We start from the raw sequence: 22,973 nt of genomic DNA, 5'->3' as shown, positions 1-22,973 counted from the left end.
AGAATAGCTCTCTCTCCTGCAGAAGAAGGGGGTTCAGGGTGGGGGGGTGCTGTCGCCTCGGGTACCCCTCGGACCCCATCACTGAGACTCTGTGACTGCGATTTCCCCCTGAGCCCACGGCCCTGGCCCTCCTCCCTCTAGTTCCCTCACCTGAAAATTGTAGTGACACAGACACAGGCCCCAGGGATCACATAATGAGACAGACTCCAGTCTGCCCCACCCGGCAGTGGGAGCTGCCGCTGGCTTTAACTGGCACCATGACCTCCGATTTGAAGTTCCTGGAAAGGAAATGGAGCGGCCGGCTATGATGGAGTATTTGAGGAGGAAGGAGAGCTGGAATAATTCTCTGTGCCAGTGGCTGCCGCTCAGCCCTCCCTTTATGAGGTTCAGAAAGTACGAGCCTTTATAGAAAAGATGAATGAGATAACCGAGCCCCCAATGTCCCCCCGAAACACAGAGGCCCTGGAAGCTCAAGGAATCTAACGCCCACCACTCACATCTACCCAGCTTTCTGCAGGCATTTATAATCCCTGTTGCCTCACTAAACTTTGACAGTACCTCTGTGGGGCAGGCTGAGCAGGTATGATCCAATCAACCCATTTTACAGATGAGCAAACTAGAAACAGAGATATGGATTGAAATGACAGTGGCCACACAGCTGGTGAGGGGTGGGGACAGGACTGGAGGCATTTCCCTTGATCCCCTCCTCCCCACCCCCCCATCCAGAGCTCTTCCACCCTACAGAGCTGCCCCCAAATGGGAGAGGCTCTTTGGTCAATTTCTTTCAGCTCCATTGCCTGAGTTCTTTCAGACCCAGGCTGAGCAGGGCTAGGCCTTGGGCTTTGGCTGAAATTACGTACTGTTTTCTGTTGGCCTTTTTGAGGAGTGTGGGCTCAGAGCAGTAGGAGGACTTCCCTTTGGTCCCGACGCTCAGGCAGCTGGAGCAGCAGCCGCAGGGCCCAACAGCCAGGGGCCCCTGCTGCATGGGCACGAGGCTGCTGCTGATGCGGAGGGAGCCGTGGATCAGGCAGTTGAGGGACCTGCCCCCAGGGGCAGTGGGCCGGAGGCCATGCTGGCAGGGCAGCCGGGTCAGAGCAGGGAGGGCCACACTCTGGTCCAGGGCGGGTGCCTCGGTGATGGTGATCTCAGGGGAGCTGGGTCTTGAGGCTTCAGAGGCTTGAGTGATGGGTGGCCTGTGCTCCACCTCCGGGCAGACACCTGGGCTGTGCAGGTTCATGTGCAGCTTCCGCATGTGGTGTACCACGGCTGCTGCGTTGAAGGCTTGCTGAGGAGACACGAGACCAGTCTCTGGCCGTCTCCATCCTCAGAGGGCCGTGAGGTTTAAGCTTTCCCTTTGCCCTGGGACCTCTTGAAACCGATGTGTGCACTTCTCATTTCAGAGAGGGTTCAGGGAACTCCAGGGTCTGCTGGGAGACCCCAAGGAAAGCCCCTCCCCCAGCTGCCCTAGCCCAGCCTCCAGGGCCTAGACAGCCTGCCCGCCTCCTGGAGAGGACAACTCACCCTCCACTTGCTCTTGGCAAAGTTCTTCTGGATCTGGAGGCTGACTGACGGGTAGATGTCCCGGTGGAGGGCTGTGTTTCCGTTAATCCTGTGGACGTGGAGGGGACCCCTGTCTAGTGGTGGTTACAGGGACTCAGCCAGGAGTTGGGCAGGGGGCTGGGCATGCAGGTCCAAGGTAAACTGAGCAGACTGCCGGAGCTAGGAAAGGGCTGGAGCCAGGGCTCCTCTTTCCGCCGGGCAGGTCATAGGGGGCCTATGCTTTAGAAACTTGCTTTAGAGCTGGGTGGGCAACCTATAGCCTGTGGGCCAAATCTACTCATTGCCTGCTTTTGTAAATAAGATCTTGCTGGGACACAGACACGCCCATTCATTGAGCCATGGGCTATGCTGCTTCCGAGCTGCAACGGGCAGATTGAGTAGTTGCCATGGAGACGATATGGCCAGCAAAGCCTAAAATATTTCCTATCTGGCACTTTATAGAAAAAAAGTTTACTGACCCCATCCCCCCACCTCATGTCAGAGGGTGTTTGGGCTGTCACCATCCTTTGGCTCAAAACTTTGCTCAGAACCCACCTTCTCCTGCAAACCTTCCTCAGTAAAGCCACCCAATACAGGCTGCCCTTTTCTTGTCCCCTCAGCCTGTTATTCATCCATCTCTAAGTGTCCCTCAGACACTTGCCATGTACATAGTATTTTCTAGGTACTAAGGGACCCAGAGAAGTAACAGACATGGCCCTGATCGCTAGGGGCTTACAGTGTAGGTTGGAAGCCTTGTTTCATGCCATGAACTAGAGTAATTCATGGTGAGCTGTGTCATGGATAAGGAAAGATGGGAGGTCTGTCCAGACTGCAGGAGGCAGGGCTTCAGAGAAGGACAAAAACTGCTGCGGATCCTGAAGAATGCTACATCCCAGGCAGGGCATTCGATGTGGTGAGAATGGTATGACCCAAGGTGTAATGTGGAAAAAACTTGGTTTAGAAGGCGGGGGAGGGCAGGGAGATCAATATAGCTATTAGGCCTTTCTGGAATACAGAAGGTACGCTGGGAATCCTGAGAAATGAATTTGGAGGTAACGGGTCAGGCCAGATTAGGGAAAACCTAGGCTTGCTGTGGTGGGAATTGGGGAGCTTGTAAATTTCCCAGCAGGGGTGTAGCATGAAAAAAAGAAGTGTTTCAAGACTTTATTTACCTGCTTTACCAATTGGTTGCTTTGTGATTGTTCTCAAAGCACTTTGCATGGAACAGACTTTGACCCCAGAGTAAAATGATGCTCTTAAGAACAGGGCAAAGTTACCTGTCTAGCTGTATCTGCCTCCTGAACTTGACTAGAGGACCCAGCTGCCACCATTGGGTCAGAATCCACTTACTTAAATGCTATTTTGTTCTCTAGCTGGATCTGGTCTGTGCCCTTTGGATGTCACCCAGTAAACCGCTAGGGCAAGCAGACTCCAGGGAAACACGCTGTGAACGAGTCAGCATGGTGTTTGCGGAAAGACAGGTGAGGGTCTAGAGCCCATCCCCCATTCCTCACTCACCAGGGGTGCCTCAAGGCCTTCTCACAGGTGTACCGCTCATTCGGGTCCTTCTCCAGCAAGTGGCAAATAAAATCCTTGGCTGGGGGAGCAATCAAAGATACAACAGATAAGGACCAGATTTCATGACTGATGGAAATTCACTTCCAGGCTGGTGGGTGGCACTGAAAGCATCTTTAGCTCATCTTCCAAAGAGGCAATTTTAAGAGTCTTGAAAGAGAGAAAAAACCAAACCACCTAACAACAACCCACCACAAACCACCAGAAAGGCTCTATGCAGCCGTGTCACCCACCCAGCACTGTAGATACATCTCTGGGCACGAGGCACCAACGTGCCTGATGCCATGCAGGTGCACGTTTGCACCAGTCAGGGGCCAGCACCGCACATGGGCACTCGTGTGAATGCTAGCTTATCCCAGCTCTGATCCCCACTTAATGGACCCAACAACAAACACTGATAACCTTCCCACACACAGACATTGCAGACTCCTGATCTTGATATGTGAAAGGCAAAACTTGGCCTTGGTTTTGCCACTCCTGCCTGGAACACTCCCTTGTGCCTGGCTCTGCCTTCCTGGCCCCTCATCTGAACCACCTCCTCCACAGTTACCAGACATACTGTGGTTCTGCCTCCAGGAAAACAAAAGCATGAACCTGAGATGCGAATCACTTACTTGGCCTTTGACCCAGATGAAGATTTCTTCACTTTCCTTGGAGTGTGTTCTGTTAGATTCCCCAGGGACTGTCAAGAGCCAGGACTGTCATCCTTTGTTAAGCTCTTGTCCCTTGGCAGCCTCTGCCTTGAGCCTGTTATTTTGTCCTCCACACTGGCTGGTCTTACCTGACTCAGAAATGTCATCCCAGAACGGAGACTCAAACTCATAGTAGCCCTCCTTGATTTTCTCAAACAGCTTAGACTCAGTGTCTTCATAGAACGGGGGGTACCCACACAGCCTGCAGTGGAATAGGAAGGTACATGCTGCTGAACGACCCCATCCTCCCTGGGCCAACCTCTCCCCTCTGTCTAGCCTCCCACTATATATACAGGCAGACAACATAAAGGTCCCCACCAGCAGTGTGACCAGGACATGGGTCTGCCTGTGATTCAGGAATGATGCAGGTTCTGGCAAGTGTTTATGCAGGAGTCAAAGCTTGGAACAGGCCACCCTGAAAGGCCTCTTTGAACGTTATATCCCCCAAACCCTCACCACCTCTCCACATACTTCCCCTGACTCTCAGAGGATATATAAAATATTTTTAAGAAGGATGGTAGAAATGTCCACTTGAATGTAAGTTTCATGAGGGATTTTTTAGGCTCCTTTGTTTGTTCGTCATTCTTCAGTACCTAAACCACTGATTGGCACAGAGCAGACAGTCAATGAATATTTGTTGAGTAGATGAATGAAGAGAAGCATTATTCAACATAAGGTGAGGAAATAGAGAAATGCATCCACACTAAGGAGTAAATGACTAATCGCAGGTTATTTTCATAAGAGCAAAGTTTGCTATAGGTGAGAAGGGATGCTGGGGAAGAGGCGGTGAGCAGGTTTGGAAGGGAGAGCCTGAGAACGTGTGGAGAGGAGCAGTGACCAGGTTTGGGTTCATCCAGGCCATCATTTTGCCTTGGGCTGACGTTGCCAGGAGAGAAATCTGAGATGTGAACATTTTGCCCACTTGGCTTCTGAGCTTAGCTTGGCTTCTCTCTCTTTTATTGCTCATTCCACAGAGTGGGACTCAATACATTTATAGACAGTAAATGGGGGTGGGGTGCTTAAAGATGGAGTGCCATGTGACTGAACAGTGGGTTCACACTGAGCTCTGTTTTTATAACCTGGTGGAGATCAGGACAAGAGCCTTTGGAGCTGTGTGCATAAGTGTGTGTGTGTGCACGTGTGTGTGTTCACATGTGTGTGTGCGTGTGTACATGCATGTACTTTGGAGGTGGATGCTGCTCAAGGAGCTGAGATGGGGAGGAGAGAAGAAAGGGTGAGCAGGCTCTGAGGTTCTTCAGGAACTGAGCCAATGCCAGCTTCTACTCACAGTATGTAAGTGATGACGCCAATGGACCAGCAATCCACAGCCTTGCTGTAGGGTTTCTGGGCCAACACTTCCGGAGCTGCAGCAAACCAAAGGCAGAGTCAAAGCTGAGCGGGGCAAGAGAAAAGGCTGACGGGTGAGGGACAATTGTCAGGAAGCAGCTTAGCGAAGAGGACTAGGGTAGCACCTGGGGTAGTGTTGTTTTTTAAGACTGAAAATTCCCCTAGGGCAGGGATTGTGTCTTTCCCAGCAGACGAAATCTTCCTCCATCAGACTGAAAGTTCCCATGACAGGGCCTATGACTCCCCCATCAGACTGGGGATCTCCAGGGCTATGTTTTTCCCATTAGACTGAGTACTCTCTGGAGGCAGGGCTTATATCTCCCCACTCAGATGGGGGACCCCCAGTACAGGGACCTTGTGTCTCCTTTCAGACAGGGAAATCTGCAAGGCAAAGGCTGTCTCTCCCACTAGATTGGGATCTCCCTGAAAGCAGAAGTTCCATTAATTGAGGACTTCCATTGAGTCATAACTGTCCCATCAGGCTCTGTTAGCTCCTACCCCATCAGATCAAGAGCTCCGTGAGGGAATGGGCCATGTCTTCCTCTGATTAGGAGCTCTAGGGCAGTAGTGAGCTGCTGTCTGCATTTATCCCAGATACCAGGGATTTGTATCCAATGGACTCAATACGTGCTGGTAAGTGACCAACCTCTCTTTTGGGGAGAGAGAAGATTCCCTCTGTTGAGTCAGGGTTCTGCTTCCCACTCCCAGCCCCAATCAGGTGATGAGTGGCTAAGAGGGAAGGGGCAGTAGTGGATGCTCTGAGTTTTGGCTTTCTCCCTCCTAGATCCCATGAATGCTCTCTCCTGGTACCCTGCCTGCTCTCACCTTTTGGGGGGCCCTGGAAGCCTATAGGGCTGTTAGGCAGGAGGCCCCACTTCTGCCAGTTTCCTAGGGTATTTTCTTGTGTGTATATTTGGGGACCCATATTTGAGTTCCTCAGATTCAAACACAATACTGTGCCTCCAGGATACCACCAGCTGGGGGGCTGAGGTCTTCTCCAGACTAGGAGAAAGTAGAAGGAGGTCTAATGGCCAACCTCTCAGCAATGTACTCATCTCTGGGTTTGTGATCTTTTCTCTGCCCCTGGTCTAGATAAAGGCAGGGAGTCTGTCTGCAAAAGTGAGAGCAAAAGTACAGATAGGAGGAGTGGGAAGGCTCAGGGGTAGGATGCCTTTGAAGATGTAGGATTTGTGAGCAGGAGGGTCCAGATGGATTGGCTGGCCCTAAACCTCATAAGCGACTGTACTACCAGGATCACCCCTGAAATTGAACCCTGTCTCCTTACAACAATCCTTCTTCATGAATAACATCCATGTGGTGGAATGTAGCCAACTGGTCAACCTCCCTTCTGTTCCTAGACTCACCCACGTAGCCTGGGGTCCCACAGGCAGTGGACATGACACCATTCTGCTCCATCTTGGAGAGGCCAAAGTCTGTGATCATGATCTTAGAGTTCTCCTCAGGGGTGAGGTACAGCAGGTTTTCAGGCTATGGGTGAAGAGGAATATCATGTAATACAGGATATAATCACCTGAAACAAGAATCACTTTCCTTCCCCCGTTATATAATTTCTTAGGGAGCTGCATCCTGTGCTCCTGACTTCAAAGCCAGACTAATCTCCCTCCATTCTTCCTTCCTGCGTCCTACAGGACCTTCAACCCCTCTAACCCAGCACCTTGACTTTTGGTTTTGGCCCTGACTTTGCTTAGCTTTATAACTATTAATGTACTAACCCTTCCCTCTTCTCATCCCTAACTACCCTAAGACTGTTTTGCTTGTTGAGGAAACCAACCCTTAGTCTATTTTCTCTGATCTCTCAAAAGTCTGGTAGGTGTCTGTTGCAATGTTGACTTTCAATAAGTATTTATTAAATTTGACTGTGGCTAAATTCAAGAAATGTGTGGATTATTTTGGTAACCTAGTAGGGTGAGGCCTAGTGAAAAGTTCAGGAAAAGGCTGATGTGCAAATGAACAATGATTGTTCAGTCACCCAAGATTTGTTTTAGAATCTGAGGGATGAGCTACTCTAACCCTCTCATTTTACAGAGCTTAGACGTCCCATGACTCATGCAGCTTCCTAAAGGGTCATTCCCTGTTTCCCACTGAGGGCCCCGCCTTGGCACCTTTAAGTCTCTGTGGACGATGCCATTCTCGTGGAGGTATTTCACTGCTGACAACACCTGCTGGATCACCAGGCTGGCATCCTTCTCTGTGTAGACACCCCGTTCCAGAATCCGGTCAAAGAGCTCCCCACCAGAAACACTGCAGGCACAGGGGCAAGTGCAGGAATCCAGTACTTATTTCAGGTCAAAGGGACATGAATTCATTTGTTCTGTAGCCCTGGGGGCACAGCTTTGGTGGAACAGGCAAGTGCCCACAGACTGTGATTGGAGGGGTGCAGGGAGAACTACTCCAACCTCAGAACACATTCTTTGGGTACCTGGAATGATATCACTAGGGAGTCATTTATTTGGGTCAACCATTGACTTCTCCCTGGAAACTTTTTTTTTTTTTTTAATGCAAAATGCCTCTGGTTAGGGTTTTGCAAGAAGCCAATAATCAACTAACACAACATTGTAAATCAACTATACGTCAAAAAAAAAAAAAAAAAAAGGAAGCCAATAATTGCTTCCTGTGGACACATTTCTTAGCTGCCGTCTTTCCTGGCCTAGGACACAGGAAGCCATGATGCAAGGGAGAGGTGAAGCTGAAATCAGACGAAGTAGGAAAGAGAAGGAAGTGCAGATGAGGCTAACTGGGCTTATGCCAGGATTTCTTTCTTCATTTTGGAAAGTTGAGCTACCTAAAGCTGAAATTATGAGGTAGAGTCATAGAGTGACTCTAATAGTAATAGTGTTTTTAGGCTCACATGGTATGGTATCTGAGGATTCAGAGGAGCTTTAAGATCAGGCCCAACCCCCATGTTTTGAACGTTCTCTCCACTATTTTTGCCAATTTTTCTAGACAGTACTGGAACACATCAGTGGCAGAGAACTCACTCCCTCCTAAGACAGACTGTTTTATTTTTTGTCACTTTCTTACTATTTCTATATATTATGATGTAACCTGATTCCCTGTAGTTTCTGCAAGTGACACTGGTTGTGAATATGCACACGTGACAGCACCATGCAGCAATAAGGAAGTAGAATTTCTCTAATCAAAATGCACACAGTCCTACTCCTTTTGTTTCTGTCCTGAAGCTCTGGGCTCTGCTATGGGAGCTAGAGGCCCATGAGAAAGATGCTCTTTGTACACAGGTATGAATTCCTGACTCAGACTGGCCTGGGTCCTGGAGCTGGTGCTCTAGGAGGCTTGACGTACTTTGGTGACATCTAAACCTGCCCACCTTTCTACCTGGATGACTGTGTGCTAATTCTGTTGACTTGGCTTCATTAAGGTGCCACATGGTCCCTGCTTACTTGTTAGTGCTGCTCTGGGCCCCTCCAAGCTCACTACCTTGACTGCTTGCTACCACTATTCACTGGGCCTCAGGTGAGCCCAGGAGTTAATAGCCTGAGTTAGCTCATTAAAATTTCTGAGGAATCAGCCTATCAGTCAAAAACATTGTATCCAGCTGTGCTGAGATTGCTGGGTGATGTGTGTGTGAGTGTGAGTGTGTGTGTGTGTGTGTACTTTATACACAGAAGCATCTCTGAGCCTAAGGCTGAGCCCTCAGGAGCACTGACCAGCCCTATAGTAGTCACTCTCAGGCATAGCTCTTATTTGGATATGACAGTGACATGGACACCTTTCTAATGGGGCACCATTTCTGTCCTACACATGGGTACACACACAGTATCAGCTTATTGTTAACATTGGGTGCCTCTCTTTTGAGAAAGTCATTCTTTCTATTGAATTGATAACTCTCTACCTGTGGCTTCTACTTCCATGGTAATTTTACCCTGGAGGATGTTAAAATATTTAATGCCCGGTTAAGAGGACATAGACTGACTGGTCAAAATGGACTCAAGCTATGGTGCCAGAGAAGGGTTCTGGAGGCCTCCTGCTATGTCAGGCATTACCCCTTCAATTGTAGGGTTGTGGGGAGGTCCAGAAAGTTGGGGGTATAGGGAAGCAGGGAAGGATGGACAGGTTAGGGCCACAGCTATTTGCTGACCAGTAGGAAATATTTTAACAAGTGGTAAGGTTACATTGGTACATACCAACTCAATCATCAGCCCTAGTTTTACCCCTTGGTCCACTCAGAACACATCCATGACCAGAAGGAACTCTTGGCATTTCAGGGTCTCTTGCACTAATTCCTGATTTGTCTTTTAATCACCATCTTTCCCTCATCACCGACCAACCTCTTCTAGTCCTCTAAGGCCCCGCAAGACATGTGTGGAGAAGCAGGTCACCTTCTACTTACAGCTGCATGACCAGGTAGTAGTGAGTGGTGCTCTCATAGATGTCCTCCAAGGTCACGATGTTTTCATGCTTGATCCTGAGGAAGAGTAAGGGTAATGGAGAAAGTTATATGGTTCAGGTTATCCAGACAAAGAATGCAGATCTAGCCCAGCTAGACTTTTATTTCTTTCAGAGACTATTGCTGACAATGTTTAGGAAGATAGGGTCCTTGTGAAGCCTTCCTAGTAAGTAGGCAGTCACAAAGAAATTCCAGAGAAAAGATTCCCAGAATGGTGTTCAGTTCATATTTTTGAATGGGTAATTGATCCTCGTGCCTTCAGAGAACAAATACTTCATTGTCACTCCAGGAATCTCTTTAAACTTTACCAAAAGAGAAAGTTAAAAGAACTGAGGGAGGCTAGGGGAGCATCGATCACTAGGTTATTCTACAAAATGGGTATCCAGGTCTCCTTCAGAAACATCGCATGAAGTGTGATCCCTCAACAGGTGGGATTTTGGTTAGCTAAGCCTCCTCATGGGTAACCATGGAGGAAGTGCTGCAAAATTATTGTTCCAGGATATTGTGAGAAGTAAGACAAATGCTCATGTTGAGGGTCAGTTCGGTGGGATGCCTTAGATCAGTGATTCTTAAGCAGGGGCTCTTTTGTCCCTGAGGGGACCTTTGACAATATCTAGTGACATTTTTGACTGTCACGATTGGGGAGGGGGGAAATGCTCCTGGCATTTAGTAGGTAGAGACAGGAAAGTTGCTAAACATCCTACAGTGCTCAGGAGAGCCCTCAACACAACAAAGAATTAGCTGGTTTAACATGTCAAGAACAAAGTAAGAGAGTAGCACTGACATATATACACTACCAAATGTAAAACGGATGGCTAGTGGGAAGCTGCTGCATAGCACTGGGAGATCAGCTCGAAGCTTTGTGACCACCTAGATGGGTGGGATAGGGAGGGTGGGAGGGAGACACAAGAGGGAGGGGATATGGGGATATATGTATACATATAGCTGATTCACTTTGTTGTACAGAGGAAACTAACCAACATTGAAAAGCAGTTATACTCCAATAAAGATATAAAAAAAAATAAAATGTCAATAGCACTGAGGTCAAGAAACCTTGCCCTGGATTACCTTTGTCTGGGATTACTCAGAGGCTGAGGCAAGCAGAATAATCATATTAGCTGCGGGGTTGGTTTCTAGGCAGCATCTCTGTGCATGCCCATCCAGGAGAAAAGTCTCTAAGAAGTTTTACTCAAGGCTGTGCAGCACAAGGGTTAACTTAGACTCGGAGTCAGTTGGACCTGAGTTCAGGTCTGACTCAGGCACTTACTAGCTGGGTAACCTTGGCTGGTTTACTCAGATCTTCTAAGCCTCACTTTCCTTGTCTGTAAAGTACATCTTTCCCATAGAATTATATCAAGATGAAAAGAGATAAGATGTGTAAAATGCTTAGTACAGTGCCTGGGGAAATAGAAAACACATAATCAATAGTAGCTAGCATCTTTAAGATATTAAAAAAAATACAGACCCCATGCAGTGGCTACATGATGGATTCAACTACATTTATAATCTGACGATGCTAACAGTAATTTATCGATGATTTACTCACTGAACAAATATTTATTGAGCACCTATGCTGTTAGAGACTGGTGATACAATGCAATGATAAGAAAGACCATCTTTCTTAGTCCTTGCTCTCAATGAGTTTACAGTCTCTACCCTAATATCCCTGAAGCCCAGACCTACATCTCTAACATCCTACCAGACGCCTACCTCTATGTAGAGAGAGGTGGATATTTATTCAATATATGTAGAGGTAGGTGGATATTTATATTCAATATATTGCAACCAATTTCTATTTCCTCTCAGCCTACACATCCTTTTCATTTGCACTCCCAAGTAATGATATGACTGTCCGCATAACAGCTCAATCTCAGGGTCTTTTTTCTTTTTCCTTAAATTATACATATATATTTTATTTACACTTTGATATATTTCATGATAAACATTTTTTTTCCGTTTTAACCATTTTTTAAGTGTACAGTTCAGCGGTATCAAATACGTTCACATCATTGTGCAAAAATCACCTCTGTCCATCCCCATAACTGTTTTCATCTTGTGAAACTGAAGCTCTATGCCCATTAAACAATAACTCCCTGATATTCCTTGCCCCCAGCCTCTGGTAACCACCAGTCTACTTTCTGTCTTTATGATTTTGACTATTCTAAGTACCTCATATAAGTGGGATCATACAGTACGTATCTTTTTCTGACTGGCTAATTTCTTTTAGCATAATGTCCCCAAGGTTCATCCATGTTGCAAACATACTGCAGGATCTCCTTCCTTTTAAAGACTGAACAATCTTCCATTGCATGTATATCCACATTTTGCTTATCCGTTCATCCACTGATGGACACTTGAGTTGCTTCCATGGTTTAGTTATTACGAATAATGCTGCTATGTACGTGGGTGTACAAATATCTCTTTGAGATCCTACTTTCTCCGGGTCTTTTTAATGCTTTTCTTTTTTACACTCCTACCAGCCAACCCCCAAACCTGATCACTTCTCTCTCTGAAAGATTTCTTGAACCCAGTCTTCTTGCCACCATGTGATCTTGCCACTACCTTTGCTTGCATCCTCATCCCTTGCCTCGATTATTGAGAAAGTCTGGCAATTGGTGTCCTGTCCTCCAGGCTGGCATCCTCCAATCCATCCTCCACCACCATGCTTAAGAGGGATGGCTCTAAAATATAAATCTGATCATGGGACTTTTGACTTAAAATCCTTTGATGACTTTTCTTTGCCCACAGAATAAAGTCAACATTCTTTATCACAGCATCTAAGACCCTTTATTATCAGATCCCACTTGACCATTTTAATTTCATCTCCTGTCCCTTGACGGTACTCACTCTCAGTTCAAGGGCTTCCAGTTGTACCTCTCCCCTAATATCCCTTGCCGTCCATGATTCTATGTTAAAGTTTATGTTACTCTTGGACAGACTTCCCTTTCTGTACTGCCCCTCCTGCCTCCACAAAATTCTACTCATCCATCAAGGTCTGTCTTCTTTGAAAATGTACCTAAAACACATACTCGTGAAAACACACATATAGGCAACCTGTATTTCTGTCTCCTCTGAACTCTGCCTTTTGCTGTGTGGCTCACATCCAATGGGACTGGTGTTACTTATGGGCACCTTTGACTCTGTTCACAAAACGCGAGCTCCTGAGGGTAAGGAATTTTGTTGGTTTCATCCTTGTGGTCTTGATGCCTAATAAACTTTTGGCTCACCATAGGGGCTCCGCAAGGGTTTGTTTTATGAGTCCCGCTCTAAACATTTGATGATTTGTTCGTGTCAGCTCCCTCATGATAGTCGGAGTGCTGAACCTGCATTTGCTTTGGAAGAAACTGAGGCTCATTTCCAAATCTTGTGCTGCTTCCTTAATTACTGATTCTTCCTGGTGTTGGCCCTCAATTGATTTTTAGTCCTTTGAGCTAATTACCCTGTGGTTTATGTACACAAACCAACTCTGCTATCAGTTGATCACTAGTTAATTTGCTGAAAAAAAAAAAAAAAAAAGAAAATCAGCCAAGACAGCTGTCTGGCTAATAGAGCTGATGGATCAAACTGACCCATTAGCTCAATCGAAGGGAGTAATACCTTTGGGTGTGCAAATTCAGCCCCAGTCCTTCTCGAAGGTAATTTGTGAAGGAAATGTTGTGATCCCACGGTTGCACTCGACCAACCCTAGGACCCACTCACTTTTTCAACACTGCGATCTCATTCTCCAGGCTGCTGTCCCGGAAGGCAGGCGACTTTTTGATGCACTTCAGGGCAAAGAGCTTCCCAGTTACCCTTTGCTTCACCAGGAAAACTTCTGAAAAAGCTCCTCTGAGTAGAAGACACCAAGAGATAAAAATTAGTACTGGCCGGTAGAGAACATTGCTGGAGGCAAAATTTGTAGATGAAAGAATGTGTGACTGGTAAGTCATTTCATTGTCATCATGGGCACCCCGTGGAGCCGTATCCATGGCAGACCCCATCTGACATGGCCTTGTGTTCTTTCTTTCACCTATCACATGGGAAAGAAAAGATTCTATTACAGACTCAGGGACTAGGCAGCTGCTCTTGCCTAGTTCCATAAGTTGGGAATGGTTCCCAGAAACTGCTTTAGCTCTGGAGATTTCTCCACTTGGCAAACCCATTAAAGAGAGGCCACTGCTGATCTCAGCAAGGCGGCAGTGATAGCACTTGCTCTCCCAGCTTCACTATTGCTGTCCAAGGACGACAAGAAGAAGAAAGATGCTGGAAAGTGGGCCAAGAAAGACAGAAGCCCAGTGAACAAATCTGGGGGCAAGGCCAAAAAGAAGAAGTGGTCCAAAGGCAAAGTTCGGGACAAGCTCAATAACCTAGTCTTGTTTGACAAAGCAACATATGAGAAACTCCGTAAAGAAGTTCCCAACTGGAAGCTTATAACCCCAGCTGTGGTCTCTGAGAGACTGAAGCTTCCTGGTTCCCTGGCCAGGGCAGCCCTTCAGGAGCTCCTTAGTAAAGGATTTTTAAGCTGGTTTCAAAGCATAGAGCTCAAGTAATTTACACCAGAAACACCAAGGGTTGAGATGCCCCAGCTGCTGGTGAAGATGCATGAACAGGTCCCACCAACTGTACATTTTGAAAAATAAAACTTTATTAAATCAAAAAAAAAAAAAGAGAGAGGCCACTGCAGAGTCAATTTACTTGGCTTCTCCCAATGTGGTGTGCTGTGTGGTCACTGTGTGGCAGTTAGAAGTAGCACTGGGAGACAGGGCTCTGACAGTGAGAGAAAAAAGACTCTTGTATCTGTTTTAGATAGTGATGATTGCCCTGAACCAATGATTAGCGGCAAGGGAGGTGAGCATCCTCTTGCTCAGTAGGATATGTGAGGACAAAACGGAACTCAGCAGCTCTGGGCAGGCTGTCTGAAGACAGAAAGGATGGAACCCAATGGGAACACAGGGTAGGATTCCAAATTGCAGGCTTCTTGGTTCAAGGGGGTCCTCCGGAGACAAGGCCATAACAGCAGTTAACAAATAGTGGATGCTGGAGCCTGATGGAACCCACGTTAGAACCTCAGCTTTTTGGATAACAATTCACTTAAATTCCATATGCACAGCTTCTTCATCTGAAAAGTGAGAATGTCAATAGTATCTGATTCATAAGGTTGTTTAGAAGAGTACCTGAGTTATAGATATAAGTGCATAAAAGTTTTCCTGAGATCTAGTAAACTACATGTGCTAGATACTATTATTCTTATTAGTACTATTATTATTTGAATACCAGTAGGGAGAACACCTGATCATAACAAGAGGCGATAGAGTTTAGGTGAGGAAATAGCTGAGCCATCCTCTCTCCCCAGCCATCTGGGGATTCTAGCATGAAGCCCCAATAGCAATCAAGCTTGTGTAAGGACATTCAGAATCTGCATTAGAAAATACTTGGTGTTTCCTGTTTCCCCCAGCTGCACTTGGAACTGAGTTAATTAGAGCCTTCAGAGCTTGCTCTATTCATTCATTCATTCATTCACTCGTCCCTCTAATCAAGATTTATTGAGCACCTACTGAATCTTAGACACTAGAGATAAAAAGGGAAGTGTTTCTGCTCTCAAGGAGCCTGTAAATTAGTGAAGAGCACAGACAAATGAGCAATTAACATTCACTTTGAAAAATTACATGAATGCTTGTTGAGCTGACAGAACCTCTCCGTGTTAGGCACTGGGATTAGTACTGGTCTAGCTTAGAATCTAGCATGAGAGACACAGATCAGCGGGAAGTATTATGAGACCACAGAAAATGGACACTTCAGACAGGGCCTCTGCTATGGTTGGGCGGTTACACACTGTACAATTCCAGCAGAGGCCATCACCTTGGAGCCACTGTACCTTTTCATACAATAATTATAAGAACATTTTCACTCTGGACAGCAAGCTAGAGAAAAGGGCGCTTTTCCCTAATGTGTCCAAACTGACCACTTGGGATGGCGGAGAAGCACATCATTTGTGGCCCTCTGACTTAAGAACACACTGAGCTCAGTTTTAAGGGATCAATGAGAGTTAGCCTAGGGAAAAAGCAAGTTGGAAGTGATGTTTCAGGTGGGGGTGGGGAAGAAGCATGAGAAAAAGCCTAGAGGTGCAAGACAGCAGGGAGAGGCGGGGCTGCCTCCGGTAATCCAGCCTCTTTTGCTAGAGTGTGAGGCAGGGAACGAGGGGAGACAAATGTGGATGGGCACCAGGTCCTGCGCCTGGCAGCATGTGGAAAGTGGTCAGTGTTTGTGTGATGGATGGATGGGTGGATGGGTGGAAGGAAGGATGGATGGATGGGGAGGAAGTTTGGACGGGGATTATCTGTGTGTTCTACTCATCTTGAGACCCCGCTTTCCTTATTGTAAAAGGAGAGTTGTACCACATGGCCTTAAAGATTCCTTCCACCTGTGATGTTCTTGGGTCCACCTTCAGATTTCTCCCCTTTCACCTGTATCTTTAGAACCACACATGGATGGTCCCCTGATTTCAAAGCTGACACCCACTCTGGGTCCACGTGTAAAATGAGATCAAACCTTCCTGGGGGATCCTGCAGTTTGTGGTATCTCCTAGGGTTGTGCAATGTTGTGGTAATTACTGCTCTTTTGGCTCAGGCTGCCTTGCATTGTGCGTGTGTGCAGGGGTGGGAGGTGTGGTGTGTGTGCGTGTGTGTGTGTGTGTGTGTGTGTGGGTGTGGGTGTGGCAGGGACAGGGGAGAGGGATTAGAAGACTTAATTGTGCCATTTTTCAGACTGGGGAGCAGAGAGCTAGTTTTGAGTGGCCAAGGTTGTTTGGGTCAGAAGGCAAGATGGACAGAGGCTTCAGAGCCAGGAGCAAGCACTTGCTGCAATAGATCTTGATTTGCGTTTCCTGCTCTGAATAGCTCTCTGCTCTTGCTGGGAGCCTGGGTGATGGAGGAGGAAGGGAGGAACCAAGAAGAAAAATCTCTTCCTTGGCAGTGAAAGGAGGAGGCCTGGGACTTGGGTGATGTACCCTCTGTAATGGATGAGTTTTGCCCAGTGTCCCTACAGCTGCCCAGGGCCCTGAAATTGTGGGTGGCATCTGGGCAGATTTCACAAAAGCCTGTTTTCCCTGGTGGGTTGTTCCAGAGGAGCTGAGGACTAGAGGAAAGGGGCCTTTGTCATGGGATTCTGGTGCTTCCTGAACACGGGAATCAGCTCTGTCTAGCTGCCCGCTGTGGAGAGCACGTCACCTGGGTAACTCTGTGGGGTCTGCAGCCTGGGGCTGCCTGTCCCCATCCTGAGCACCACAGAGGTGACTTCTTCTTAGCTTTTGTTCAGCCTTAGCTGCTGCAACAGCTGTGACTTGCCCTGTCTTGTCCACCTGCTTCCCTCAAATGAGTGCTGGGCTGGGTACATTAGAGCCACCAGCAACACTTAAAATACAGATGCCTGGGACTTCCCTGGCGGCGCAGTGGTTAAGAATCCACCTGCCAATGCAGGGGACACAGGTTCGATACCTGGTCCAGGAAGATCCCACATGCCGTGGAGCAACTTAGCCCATGCGCCACAACTACTGAGCCTGTGCTCTAGAGCCTGCGAGCCACAGCTACTGAAGCCACGTGCCACAACTACTGAAGCCCACATGCCTAGAGCCCGTGCTCCGCAATAAGAGAAGCCACTGTAATAAGAAGCATGCACAGTGCAATGAAGAGTAGCCCCTGCTCACCGCAACTAGAGAAAGCCTGCATGCAGCAATGAAAACACAACACAGCCAAAAACAAATAAATAAATAATTAAAAAAAAATACATATATAGATGCCTGGCCACTGGATCCTAGCCCCTTAAATTTCAGCTTAGTAGTCTGGGACCAGGAACCTGTATTTTTTCAAAAATTCCCTAGACTAAAATGCCTCTTAGGCAGGGCCGACAGAGGACTCAGAGGTGAAGTGTCATGATGTTTGCAAGTTGTTTACAAATTGTTCAATGCAGTGTGTGTTCGTGTGTGTTCGTGTGTATGTAAAACAAATTAGTAAAATGTTAACCACTATTGAATTTAGTCAGTGAGTATATCGGAGTTCACTGTGCTATTATTTCATCTTTCCTTTACTTAAACATTTTCACAGTTAAAAGTTAGAGGCATAAGCTCCCCAGGTGGCTCCAACGTCCTCCTGGGTTTCAAAGCTGCTTGGCAGACCTCACTGAACTCTGTAAGGGTGGCATGTGCTGCCTCTCAGAATCCTATAGCACAAATCTGAGCAGTTGGTGTGTACGCTCTTGTCAACCTGGGCTTATTTCTCTCTCCTTCTCTGGATTTTTGGGCTGCTTAGCAAATCATTTCAGATTCACGCATGAGCGTTGTCTCTCTCTCCTGCCCAAAATCCCCTCTCTAGCCAACCCCATCTCGACAATGGCCCTCCATGGAGGGTGGAGGCTCTGATGACCAGGGCGGCCGCTGAGATCCTCCTGTGTGCGGAGTGTCACCCTCGCCTGGGATGGGAGGGCTCAGAGGCCTCCTCTCAGGGCCGAGCTGACCCCTTTACGGCTGCAAAGAGAGTGTAGGCAGCTATCGCTGCCTGAGGTCACTGCCTCCTAGCCAGGCGGAGGGGGTTAAACTTAGCCAATTTGGCTAAAGGGAAAGCTGGCTTGAGTGGACAGCCCACTAAGGGCCCCTCATGTCCCCAGCCCAATTAGCCCAGACTAATTAGCTGACCAGCTTGGGTTCTGAAGCCATGGGAGCCGGTGGCCTGGAGTGGGTGCCAGCCTGTGTCAGAGGCTGTGACCTCTCGGAGGAGGGGTAGGACTAAGTGGAGAGTCAGTTCCAGACAGGCTGTCTCTGCTCCACCAGCCATGTAATCATTGTCAAGGGGGAAGGAACAGACACCCCAGAGGCTGGCAGGAGTTTGGCTACAGTGTGACTTTATTTTTCCAACACGGTACTTAAATATGGAGCAGAAAGGATGGTGGTGGTGGGAGCCGATTCAGGTGTGTGTAACCCATCCACTCTCCAAGCATCAGAAGCTCCTTTTTCTGTCTATAGCAGACAGTGGGTTTGACCTGTTCGCTACAGGGGGGAAATGAGGAAGCTGGGTGAGGAGGCCCAGGAAGGTTCTAGAGTCACTGAGTCTCCAGAGATGCTCCAGAACTCCTCTTTCCTGCAACCAGGGCAGGACTCACAAGTTGTCACAGATCTGGAAGCAGGGCGGGGGCCTCTTGGGGTAAGGAGGCAGAACCCTGGGGAAAGGGCTGGATTGTTCTCTGTATTATCCCAAGATGCCTTTCCCTAATCTACCCCCTGAAGCCCCTACTCTATTCCCTGAGAGCTATTGAGATAGTGTTACAGCAGCCTCAGCCCAGTTTATCATTCTCTGCTGGCCCAGGATGACTCTTTTCCGACTCCCCACAGCAGGCAGCCCAGCCACCCTATCCTCCGCCCCAGGACTCACGATCCCAGCACTTCCATGAAGATGAACGTTTTCCGGATGTTGGTGGTCTGTTTCTTCCAGGAACTGCAGTCATCTTCTTCCTTCCGACCCATTGCCTCCAGAGTTGAAGCTTCTGGGGATGCTTGGTTTGAGGAAGGGAAGAAAGGGTCTGATCAGATAATTCCTCCAATCGGATGAGAACAAGTTGTAAAAAGAATCTAAAATACATCCTGCGTGTAACAACTGGAAGGAAGGACTGGAAGCAAAACCTGGGTAATTGGCAAAAATAAGACTTATTCTCTCCACTTGCTTTTTAAACTACCATGACAAATTTTATTGACCGTCTACTGCATGCCCATTGTGCTTGCCCCATGCTCATGGAGTTTAGAGTCTAGTAGTGGAAAATCCACTTTGAACAAACATACATAAGGGCAATAAGACATACACGAATGATTAACATGGGACTATCCACCTTGAGGGCATCTGGGCTGTTTCTTAAGATACCAAGTGATCGCCCAGGTATTTATTCAGACTACTGGGTCAGCCGCCCTTCTTTCTATTATCACAGCTCTGATGCCACCTCCAGTCATTACTGTTCTTAACTTATGGGTCAAATGAATGAATATTAGATGAATGAGCATTGTGTTTCCTCTGCAAATCCCATGACATTTAGCACAGTGCTGGAAAAACAGTTATTCATTAAAATCTGAATTGAATTGTGTCCTGAGCTTACATGAGTTCTCTCAATACCATATTTATTCAACAGTCAACACCTATGATGTGCCAGGGGCTGTATGTATATGTACCCTGACTGTATTCCTCTAAATAATACCTTCGGTAAACTCTCCTTGTCAATCAATGTATGTCATCTGTTTCCTGTTGGGACCCTGACTGATGTAATGAGAAATGGAGAACCAGAGAAGTGGTCTTAGCTTCTAGTGAGGTAGATAGAGCAGATCTCAAATCTTTTATAAGGATGATTCAGAATGATTATCTGAAGATCAGATAATCTAGCCAAGGTTATAGAGCTAATTGTTTACAGTCTAGATTTCTTAGTCAAGACTAGGAACAGAAGCTATGCATCCCTCACTGTATCATGCTGCATTCTAGCCCCCTGACACCTAGTTCTAGGGTCTTAATTAATGTTTTTCAATACGTTTTTAGACAAATGAGTTCCTGTTACATTTCATTGCAAGGTAAAATTGCTTATGGTACTTAGTGTATAACCCAGTGGTCAGGTGAAGAACACAGGTGATGGCTCTGCCTTCCTAGGGCCGGGAGGCTGGAGGGGTCAGGAAGAGAGCAAGTCAGCTAACATGTATACAGTGACAAAGTGTGGGTAGATCATAAAAGAACAAAACCTGAGCTTGTTAGAGGGATAATCAGGAAGGGTCTTATTTAGATGAAGGTCAGGGGAGGACTCACGTCATAAAATAGGTTCTGTGATACAGGGGGAAACCTTTTCTGCCTTTAAGTGACAACTGTGAGGCTTAAGACCCTGGAAATAAGAAGAATGTGACACAAGGATGGTCCTTGCTAGGAGGAAGAGGTGTGGAAAGACTGACAATTTTGACCCAAGTGGATCCTGAGAAGGAGATGGGGAGACAGATGGTGTAGTTGTCAGAAACACACATCTTGCTTTCACCCTCTTGTAGTAAACATCCATCTAGGAATGCGGGAGATCGGTGGCATGGATGGATGGGCTCCCCAGGACTCTGCTGGTGGGAGACCCTAAGCCTTGGAGGAACTCTGACTTCAACACATTTAACAGTCATCATGGGACAGGCCCAGAAGGGGGAGGTGAGTGAGTCAGTGTCACATGACTTGCAGGGAGTCCAGAAGTTCCTCAGGGACTGTGGGGGCTGGACCTACGGCTGACCAAACTCCATGCTCAGTGGCCTCATGTTGTTAGCTTGGAATTGACCACAGTGGGAGTATTTACCCCATGGGAACAGGCAAATGCTACCATCAGGGCTTCTCCTCCACTCCTCGCCCCATCCCCCAAGAACCAGACGTTAAACGTTTACCAGCTCACCTCTGCCCACAGCCCTGGTGAGGGGATATATTGTTGCTAGGGCTCCTGTCAACCAGGGTCCAGAAGAAGAGACGGCTACAATCAGGGCTTCTCATGTGGAAGCAAATGTCTGGGATCAGGGCTTTAGTGGAGGATGTCGGCCTGATGCCCCAGGGGCCAGATGGGACCAGGCACACCTCAGGGGTCGCTAGTCAGCCTCTGTGAGTTCTCAGAGAACTGGGATCTGAGGTCCCTGATAAGTAGGGGGCCCCCTTCTCCCCTGCCACAAACAGGTCAAGTAAGTACCTTATAACATAAAAGGCTACCTTGAAAATGGAACAGGAGGAGAAAAGACCATCTCAAGGCTGTGTTTTCCTGAAAGATACTGGATCAGCCAAATGAGACTCTTTATTAAACCTGAGATGCTATAATGGACAAGTTCAAATGTAAAGTTGCCCTTTGTACACTTTTTGCTGCCTGGTAGGGTGGGAATTCATGGGGAAGATTTTATAGGAAATAAAGAAGCTACATCTTCTTTGTACATTTTAGCCTAGTGTGTAAATGTGCAACCTGGCTATATAATAATTGGTGGCTATTATTATGAAAAGCACATGTGGGAAATGTTAAGCATTCTTTAGCATTCGATACAGCTGAATGTAGATCTGGTGTACCCTTGTATTTCCAGACCCATTTGTTGATTTGTTCCTTTTGGCAGGATGGCAGCCCAGAGGGACCACAGCAGTTCAGGGCACAGGCACCGGCCAGAGGAGGACTCGCCGGGCATGCAATGGTGGGCTGACCTTGAACTTCAAGGGCACAGTCTACAAGGTGGAGACAAATGAACCCTGACTGGCAGAGATTGCTTTGGGGAAGATGAAATATTAGAAGAGAGGGCTATCTTTAGCCAGATACTATTCTGCCGATTCTTAGCCCCAAATCTAGCAGCTTCCACTTATCAGAGCTGTGCTTGGACCAATTGCTTCTTACTGTATAGAAACAGGACAGCTGAGAAGTCTTGAAGGATGTAGGGGATGAGGGCCAGGGGCTGGACCTTAAAAGGAGCCTATCAACAAGATTAGCTTGTGTGACTCCCTCTCTGTCTCTCCCCTCCACAGAACAACTGGGCTGTAGATGCCGCTTTTCCAGGTAAAGAGCCAATCAAGGGCCTTCTTTCCAGCACAGGCCCATCAGTGTGGCATGCATCACTCCCCCTTCTGAAGCCCCCGTGGAATGATGGGTCCACTTTCCAGGAAGCATCACCACCACATTAGCAGATCTGTACTCACTGTTCCTTCTTTCTCATTGCTCTTAAATAGCTTAAAAACATAGTATTCTTAGCCTAAGCTCGGCTATAAGAAAACATCTTTCCCGCCCACCCCTCCTCCCATACACTCAGCCCTAACAATTTAGTTCTATCTTCAGAGCCGCATGGAAAGCTCAGGGACCCTGATCTGAAACTCCACTTCATTGCCACCCCTCCTTGACCTTGGAGAAACCTCAGGGCCCTGGTGCCCTGTGTGCTAGGGGTCTAACTGTGGGCTCTGAGATGGGGGGCGGGGGTGTTCTATTGCTGCATCCTGCTTCTTTCCCTGAAAATCCTCCCTCTCCTCTCTCGACTTCTGTAATTGAGGTCCTTTCAGAGAAAAAGAAAAATTCCGAGAAGGTTGAAACTCCAATATTGCTCTCACTTGGTTCTAAAGTAACCCCCACAGGGCAACACCAGGCTCCTAGTTCCTGCTCTGTTGTGTGGTCTTCCATATGACAGATGGCCTTCCTGATCTCTTGGGAAAAAATTTCACAGCTGGGGAGGAGACTACAGAGGGAAAATTTATTCCTAAAGGGCAGGCTGCACAGCCTCGAGGTGGACGCTACCCCTGAGTGTGGCGCTTTCTGAGCTTCTGCGAATAGGCGGGTGGCATCCAGCCTGGCTATTTATGAGTTGCTGGGGAGAGATGCTCAGGCTGTGAGCCCAGGAGGCAGGCACGCTTCACATGCTTCTTTCA

At 47.5% G+C, this 22,973-nt stretch overlaps 1 protein-coding gene and 1 pseudogene across 3 annotated transcripts; one reads left to right on the top strand and one right to left on the bottom strand.

The window, feature by feature from the left end:
• Window positions 1-187: 187 nt before the first annotated feature.
• On the bottom strand, window positions 188-19,069 carry CAMK1G (calcium/calmodulin dependent protein kinase IG; the record flags this gene model as incomplete). 2 transcript variants are annotated; one of them, XM_081224926.1, is made up of 11 exons in its annotated part: window positions 188-278; window positions 861-1,285; window positions 1,522-1,609; window positions 3,058-3,136; window positions 3,896-4,008; window positions 5,095-5,170; window positions 6,518-6,641; window positions 7,277-7,415; window positions 9,523-9,597; window positions 13,279-13,407; window positions 18,978-19,069. In XM_081224926.1, 11 exons carry the CDS (start codon window positions 19,067-19,069, stop codon window positions 188-190), a joined length of 1,431 nt encoding a protein of 476 aa, XP_081081052.1. The 2 variants fall into 2 exon arrangements, with proteins under 2 accessions (XP_081081052.1, XP_081081053.1); XM_081224927.1 differs by lacking the exons at window positions 861-1,285; window positions 1,522-1,609.
• On the top strand, window positions 13,481-14,164 carry LOC308612488 (small ribosomal subunit protein eS25-like; annotated as a pseudogene). Its single transcript has 2 exons — window positions 13,481-13,499; window positions 13,780-14,164. The product of its transcript is annotated as a small ribosomal subunit protein eS25-like (transcript).
• Window positions 19,070-22,973: the final 3,904 nt, after the last annotated feature.

This window comes from Mesoplodon bidens (genome assembly GCF_964165515.1).
Source record: "Mesoplodon bidens genome assembly, chromosome: 2".
Classification (NCBI taxonomy): Eukaryota; Metazoa; Chordata; class Mammalia; order Artiodactyla; family Ziphiidae; genus Mesoplodon; species Mesoplodon bidens.
The sequence above is the reverse complement of the archived record's forward strand: the minus strand, read 5'-3'. Positions and strand labels throughout refer to the sequence as shown.